The 8,276-nt window shown below is 36.4% G+C and overlaps 1 protein-coding gene across 1 annotated transcript; it reads right to left on the bottom strand.

The window, feature by feature from the left end:
- Nucleotides 1–2,500: 2,500 nt before the first annotated feature.
- On the bottom strand, nucleotides 2,501–4,454 carry LOC112179430 (jacalin-related lectin 3). The gene is made up of 3 exons (XM_024317837.2): nucleotides 4,049–4,454; nucleotides 3,229–3,720; nucleotides 2,501–3,000 (listed from the first exon to the last, which is right to left on the bottom strand). The coding sequence occupies exons 1-3, from the start codon at nucleotides 4,367–4,369 to the stop codon at nucleotides 2,695–2,697; spliced, it is 1,119 nt and encodes a 372-aa protein (XP_024173605.1). The 5' UTR covers nucleotides 4,370–4,454; the 3' UTR covers nucleotides 2,501–2,694.
- Between the last annotated feature and the right edge of the window lie 3,822 nt (nucleotides 4,455–8,276).

Below are 8,276 nucleotides of genomic sequence, written 5' to 3'. Positions count from 1 at the left end.
AACCACCATATTGAGCTCTGATCGTGTTGGCAATCATGTCTTGAAGTTGCTGAATTGACCATGAAGCTAGGATGAAATTTGATTCTTCTTTTTGTTCAGAAAATGATCCGCCAGATAAGTCTTTCTTATGACCATGCAGACCTTTTTCTATGTCATCGCCACATTGAGCTTCTAACTTCTCCATGAACGCAGCAATTTCCATATCCGTCTCTTCAATAGTTTTCTGTAGCTTCTCAACTGCTTCAGCTAATTGGGCTATTTGGGTGGCCTGTTCTTCCACGGTGGTGACGCCTACTACCATGACTTGCATAGGGAAAGAGGCGTCTTCCAAAATCTCTTCCTTTTGGTTATCAGGAAATGATTTGGAGCATAGGTGTGTATGCAGATCAACACAGGCAATGGGCGAAGGAGTTTGTTCTGTTGAGTTGCTTAAGCATGTTGAACACCCTTGCTTCATGATGTTTGCCCTCACTGTTGTGAAAGTGGTGATCATCTTACACGACTTGAATGGATGACTTGTGAATCTCGTGAGTTGAGACGACTTTTTCCGAACGATACAATTGTTAAGGTATCTACTCATTTTTAGAGTAGGTACCGTAGTGGTCTTTTTTGTTGATTTGAGTTGAATCATCTTTGAAGCCATCTGCTAAGGACGACAACTTGAGATTGTCAGAGAAAGAGATGAGAAGCAGAGAGATCCCACCGAGCGTGCCAAATTTGTAAACACAAAAATGCTGTAACGAATGAAAGAAGGACACGTGTACAAAATAATATATTTTTATTAATGAATTTGAGGATTACAATCTCTATCTGTAGATGCGCTTCGATCTCTGACTTTGATTTGATCCAAGGGTGGTGAGCACTTGATCTTGAATCAAATGGTTGCAGTGTGAACTTCTTGCTATGTTGATGATTTGAGGAAGATGATTGACCAAGGGCTGTAGAAGCTTGATCTTAATCGGATTTAGGCCACGAGTTGTGTCATGTGGTGAGCTTTCTTCGGCTTTGGTAGGGGATGAACCGGCACGTGTGTTTGGTGCTTGTTGATTCTCCACGAGCTTGATGAAGAACTTATAGAAGATTTACTTTGTTGATGATTTGCAGAAGGTGTTTGATCAAGGGATGCAGAGGCTTGCTCTTGATCGGATTTGAACCACGAGCGATGTCACGTGGTGAGTGTTCTTTAGCTTTGATGGTGGATGAATCGACATGTGTGCTTAGTGCTTGTTGATTCTCCGTGAGCTTGATGAAGAACTTAGCAGAAGCTTTACTTTGTTGACGACTTGATCGAAGATGACGGATGATCAAGAGGCTTGATCTTGATCAGACCTAAACCACGAGAGGTGTCACATGGCTAGTATAGCTTTGATGGCGGCTGAATCGGCACATTTTCTTGGTGCTCGTTGATTTTCCACAAGTTTGATAACTTCTGAGCTTGCAGGTGATTTCCCTTATTTGTCTGAAGTTGGTGAGGTGAAGAGACCGGCTATTTGGCAGCTTGATGGTTCTTCACGAGCTTGGGAGACTTCTGAGCTTTGGAGAGGTTTCTTCCATCTGCTTGCGTCTCTCTGTCTGTCGTCGTCCCCATCTTGATTTGAAAGGGGGTATTTATAGTGTCGGCGTTTCTCTCGATTTGGAATGCCTTGATGACACGTAATTAATTGCATTTTCCTTAATAACATAATCAAATCAATCAGCCTTAATTAACTTATTTAATCACGATCATTAAGGAATTAGCCAATCAATTTGATGGCTGATTTTAATTGTATTTCATTAATAGCATAATCAAATCAATCAGTTTTAATTAATTGATTTAATCATGACTATTAAGGAATTTAGCCAATTAATTTGATGACTGATTTTCGTCTTGATTTATCAATTTAAATAAATTGACATCTAATCAGCAGACGAGACTTAATGCTTGATTTTGTTCGGAATCAATTGATTTAATTTGATTGATCTGCTTTAATATCAATTGATTTAGCCGGAACGAATTCATTTATTGTCGTCGAGCCTTTCATGTGTTGCCAAGTGTCACTCTCTGAGTCAACGTGATTTTGCTTACTCACAAGCCACGTGTACATTTTGTTGGACCCACATGTCGACTAAGTTTATTCGGTCATACTTTCAAGTGTTGACCGATTTATTTAATGAATTTTGTTTTCATTAAATTTTTGGTGTCTACATAATCTTTTCCTAAGAGAATAGTGTAATACAAACTTGTTAGTGCAAGTGGGCATAATACATTTGATCTGGGTACACGGGGAATTAGCCCTTTAAAAAAATCTGCTTTTGTTCAAAATTTTAGATTTTATTGTGTTTGGCAAATAAATATTTTGAAAGTTATAGGTCAGTGGCAGCAGATTTTAGAAGCAGCCTAGAGGTTGATTTTAGAAGCTATTGTGGATCAAAACACACTTTACAGTTGTTTTATGTACTGACAGCACTTGGAAAAATATTATTTACCAAACAAAAAACTGTTTTAATTCACAGCTGATTATTCTCACAACACAGCAGCAGCAGTTTTTTTTAAAAGTCACAGCAATCCCAAACTAGTCCTTACACTCGATCTTAAAATAAATAATCACAAGCTTATTAATGTGCACTCAACATTTGTAAGAGCGAGGTTTAGTGATTTGAACCAAGGTACCAACCCGATTGCATAGAATATATGAAACCCTTATTAATGTGCACTCAACATTCCAAAACTTTGGAAAGATACTTCCGAATTATCCGAAAGCGTTTTCTCTTGTGAGCATAGGATATATGAAACCCGACTGCATCTAGGTACGAACCATTTCTTCCCTTCAAACCAACAATTTTCTCTCCATCTTTTACCTTGAATGTAAATGGTGTGCCTATTTCAACTCCAAATGGTCCATATGACCTTTTGTTGGTCTCAAATTTGAGCGAGCGTAACACCTCTGGTGCCATCCCGGGTACAGAAGAAGAGTATCCACTGACACTAACCAGAAACTCACTTGGGTATTCCAACTTTATCTGCATATCATTTGAAAAGAAAAGAAGTTGAGATTTTTATTTTGAATTTTTCGTTTAGATACAATTCACAATATCTTTCTGTTTTCATATTGTATTTCTCAAACTTATAACTTATGAATTTATGATAATTTGATATTTAAGTGAGAATTCTTGAGTTCGACTCAAAGAGAATAGGTTAACGAAGAATATATCTTTGATTTATCAAAGTGAGCTTAATTTGAAGCTTACCTCAACGGTACTTAGGTTTTGGTGGAGGTGATTGCCCCCATAACCTCCATGCTTTCCGGTTTTAACAAGCTTATCATTCATATCATATGCCACACATATGGAGTCGATGCATTGGCCAAAAACAAGTGTTATTTCTCTTACGCCATCATAGACTCCATCATCCCAAGGATCTCCGCCGGCCACTCCTCCATAAAGTTCTGACGGTATCGAGCTCTGTTGGACTCTCCGAAAGAGTTTACTCTTGGGAGCAGGAGATATATGAAACCCAATTGCATCTAGGTACCAACCATTTCTTCCCATCAAGCCAACAATTTGCTCTCCATCTTGTACTCTGAAACTAAAGGGATTGCCTACTAAAACTCCAAACGGTCCAAATGACCTTCTATTGCTCTCAAGTTTGAGTGATCGCAACACTTCTGGTGCCATCCCGGGTACCGAACAAGAGTTTCCACTGACGCCAACTAGGAACTCTTCTGGGTACTCCAGTTTCACCTGTATATTATTTATAAAATTAAAATAATTATATATAAAAATAAAAAAAAATAAAAATAAACTTAAGATTTTCTATTAGATATACATATTGCAAAATATGATTGATATCTATATGGTAGATATCTTTCTGTTTCAGTCAAATCTAATAATCTATGATATATACCTTTTCAAAAAAAAAAAAAAATCTATGATATATACATATCGAATTTCTCTTAAGTTTAAGGTGGAGATATATATGTTTGCATGTATCATGGAATTGTGACTAAGAAAATACTGATCCACACATTATCCTATTTCTTTGTTATAGAGAGCTTAACTTGAAGCTGACCTCGACAGTAGTAAGGGGCTTATGGAGGTGACCGCCCCCGACACCTCCATGCTTTCCGGGTTTAACAAACTGACCATCTTTGTCATATGCCACACTTATGGAGTCGATGCACTGGCCATAAACCAGAGTGATTTCTCTGACGCCATCATAGATTCCATCATCCCAAGGACTTCCACTAGCTAACCCTCCGTAGAGTTCCGACGTCCGTACTGAGCTGTTGTTCTTCCCACCACCGCGGCCAGAAAGCTCATTAACGCTAGAACCTTCCTCTCCTCGCATGCAAGTTGTACAAGAGATGCTGAGGGTTGGGGTGGTGAACATGGTTGCTGTTAGCTAGCTAGACCCTGAATAAAGCAAACTGGTCGAAAACTGGTCGATACTAATGGAGAGGTTGATATATGTCATGTATGTATGAGCAATAAGAAAGAACAAATTCTTTAAATAAAGTAAGGGCTTGGTTTTCCACAAAGCAAAGTGGTCGATACTAAAGGAGAGGTTGATATATGTGTCATATATGCATGAGCAATAAGAAAGAACAAACTGCAGTAAAAATAAATAAATAAATAAATAAAAACAAACAAAGAACAAATTATTTAAATAAAGTGAGGGCTTGCTTTTCCACCTGTCTAATATTCTATAATAAAATAAAATTATCATAAGTGAAAGGCATTATTCTACTCATCCGCTTAAAAATTCTACAATATTCTGGTTTATAGAATGTAAAATTAATGTATGACAAACATCGGAGTATACTAGACAAACTTATTAACCATGAAATATATCTCGACTCAACCGACCGCAAGGCAACAGTCTAGGGATGGTATTAAAACCCACAGGTAATTTTTCTTTTGGGGTGTCTGTTAACGGGTATGGGTATTAGTTTATAGGTATGGATAATTAACGGGAAATGCTCATACACCCCAAATCCACCAATATACTTCTCATACACCCCACCAACTTATTTTTATTCCCTTTCACACAAACCTTTTCTCCTTTTCTTCTCACCTACCCGTCTTATCAACTTTTATACCATTGGTACCTCTCCTTCCTCTCTCTCTCTCCCCGATCTTTGCATGTTTATGAGTAGTTTTTTTTTTTTTTTTTTTACTTTTGATGAACTTGGTGGGCCCATCTTGAATTTATTTATTTAAAGTATATACAGCTAGAACTTCATCCTTTCTTCAAAGGTAAACAGTTAATTTTCACTATCCATAATAGTATATTTAGATCGTATCTTGTCCAGACTAGATTTGGTCGCAAATTGTCAAAGATTTAGTAAAGAATTAGCAGAAGAACAAGAAAAATTAAGAAAAACAAAAGACTACCGATCGAGAAAGACTCTGTAGAAGAACTCCATACTACTGGGATAGAATATTCCTGGTACAGAAGCATATTTATAAAGCTGAGAAAAAAATTGAAGAATTAAAATTCATCTGTAAAGAGGAACAAAAACCTCTTGATTATTTGAGCATTGGTTAGATCCGTACATCACTGGTATCAGAGCTTGCTGAAAAAGCTCAAAAGGGGAATCCCTAATAGGAACAATGTCTGAATTAATATTAGAGAAGTTGAATTCTCTACCAAAATCTTCTGATGAGAAACATCAGAACCTGATACAAGGAATATCTAGATGTCGAGATCATCTAGAAAAAGTACCAGATATAATCGCCCAATTAGAAAAATTGGAGCACAAAATATATTATATCAAAGAACTTTCTAAAAGGGAAGAAGAGCAGCTAACAAGTGTTGGCAGAAAAATCAATGAACAGTGAGAAATGCTGGACTCTATGAAAAATATACTGAAGAATAAGAAAAAGCCTTCAGTAAAATCAAAGAAAGCTAATGGATTCAAACCATTAGAAAAACCTGAGAAGAATCATATGCCAAGCATGATTTTTCTAGAACCTTCTACTAGTCTAACTAGTATCAGGTATGAAAAACCAAAACACTTGGTAGCAAGAGATGTCAAGATGATGAGCATCTTTGGAAAAAAGAAAGGAGTCCAACTCCTAAATACTGAAGAATTTGAATACAATGAAATTGAACAGGAGGTAAAAAACTCCGCAATTCTAAAATTAGATTTAACAAATCTATAAAAGAGGAAAGTATGAACTGATAGACAGCCATCATTTCAAATTATTGAAATTTACCACTCGCTCTACAACAGGAGAAACAGATCTTTTGATGATCACTCCTCAAGAAGTTGTCAGAGCAAAGACAAAAAATTATCAATTCATGCACATTGGAGCAGTCCAAGTAGGCATAAAATTATCTGGCCCAAAGAAGCTACCAAAAAGTGCTAAAGTAGCAATATATGAAAGCAGAAAGACTGGAGATATCAGTCTAAAATTTGACGATCACAGAAAAAGTGACGTATGACTTGAAAATGTCAGGGTAAACAAAAATCATCTCAGGAGATGCTACAGCACTAGAGAAGCTAGTGTCAAATTCACTGTTGAAGAACCAACAGATCCTATTACTGAAGAAGAATTAGAAGCTGATCTAAATAGACAAGTAAATATGCTTAGAGCAAAAAAGCTCTATGAACTCTATGACGAATCAGAATCTTGCGAAAATACTGAACGATTAGAACAACTAATCGAAGAAATGAAAATTTTCAAAACAGGAAAGGAAAGAAAAGTCCTTCCTTATCAAGATATAGAAATGGAAGCCGAAGAAAGCTCCAATTCCAAAACTTTCATCATTAGAGAAAAGGGAAAACTAAAACTCCATGTGCAGAAAGCTCCTACAGGCAGAAAAAAAGAAAGAAATTCTCAAAGATTTGTCCCAGAAGACAATATGCCTAGGGTGCCAATCAGAAATTATGGTATATGGCTAAATCTAGATAAAGCTCTAGATAAAAGAAAAGTCGTTGACCAATGGGTAGATAGCCTCATGATGGCTTCTGCTCTTACCCTTGGAAAGTTCGAAGCACCAGATCTTTAGGTGTACTATGAAATTACTCTCACTGGAGTAGCTAAAAAGTACTATTTGTCTTTCCAGAAGACTGCCAGAGGAAGAGATTGGCTAGAAGAAATAAAAAATTCAAAATCTCCATATGATTTTGCAGTACCCCTGTACGATCAATTCTGTGGAGATCTTTCAAATTTGAGTTAGAAGGCTAAAGAAACGGCCAAATCAAATATCTATGCTCTCAAAATTTGTGACATGAGATATTTTGAAGAATACTTGAATGAATTTCAAGAATACTAATGTACGATAGGTGAACTAGAAAATACTGATCTAGTAAACCTATTACACAGAAAACTTCCTAAACAATGGAGAACAGCTGTGAGAGAAAGCATAGCTGAAAAACCAATTGAAAGATTTTCAGTTGGAGGAATTATTTATAGAATCAGGCAATTACTGAAAGAACAATGCAAAGCAAATCTTAGAGCCAAAATGGCCAAGAAACAACTCAAAGGAGTTGAAAACTTCTATCATGGAATACTGGATATGCCTACCAACTGGGGATGTCATGAATCCAAATTCGGAAGTAAGAAAAAAGAAAAATATTACTCAAAAGGATTCAGAAAGAGTAATAAGAAAAAAGATTGGAAATTCAAAAAGTTTCAATTTCAAGAAACAACCGGATGAAGATCCAAAAAAGAAATTCTTCAAGAAAAAGAAGGATTACCAAAGCACCATCAGGATAAACAACTAGGAAAGAAAGCTTGCAGATACTGGTTATGTAAAGCTGAAGGGCATTATGCCAATGAATGTCCGGAGAAAAATAAAAGATCTACAAAAGCTTTATTTGAAGAATACGAGCCTATAGTAGAAACAGCAAATATGAATGGCTATGAAATAGCTTATTCTGATGAAGAAGATGACGATAGGTCAGTTTACTCTGCCTGGTCTGAAGAAGAGTCTTCATCTGAAATAGATTCTGAAGTATAATACTTAGAATCAAGACAGATGAATGTCCTTAAAGTCAAAAACTAGGAAGAAAGCAAAACAGAAGCAATAACGTCTTCTTATCAAGTGAACCCTGGTACATTTGTTTGTGACTACTGCCTATGTCACGAAAAGAATGGACTTCCTATGTTCTGTGGAGATTCAAAAAAGACTTATCACAAAGAATGCTTCATAGCCGAAGCAAGAAGAAAAACCAACTGGACAGAAGATAGACACTTTGTTCCAAGAACTTAGTGAATCTACCTCAGAAATAAAGGAAGAAAAGATCGATAAAAATATAGAACTGGTTGAACCACCAGAAAATGTTCCA

The sequence above is a fragment of the Rosa chinensis genome, chromosome 7 (assembly GCF_002994745.2).
Source record: "Rosa chinensis cultivar Old Blush chromosome 7, RchiOBHm-V2, whole genome shotgun sequence".
Lineage (NCBI taxonomy): Eukaryota > Viridiplantae > Streptophyta > Magnoliopsida > Rosales > Rosaceae > Rosa > Rosa chinensis.
This window is presented reverse-complemented; position numbering and strand designations above follow the sequence as displayed.

Bases quoted from the DNA above. Each gene is read 5' to 3' on its own strand.
- LOC112179430 (XM_024317837.2), bottom strand. From the start codon at position 4,369: ATGTTCACCACCCCAACCCTCAGCATCTCTTGTACAACTTGCATGCGA. The intron at 3,721-4,048 runs GTCAGCTTCAAG...AATAATATACAG, and splicing joins AGCCCCTTACTACTGTCGAG to GTGAAACTGGAGTACCCAGA. The intron at 3,001-3,228 runs GTAAGCTTCAAA...AATGATATGCAG, and splicing joins AAAACCTAAGTACCGTTGAG to ATAAAGTTGGAATACCCAAG.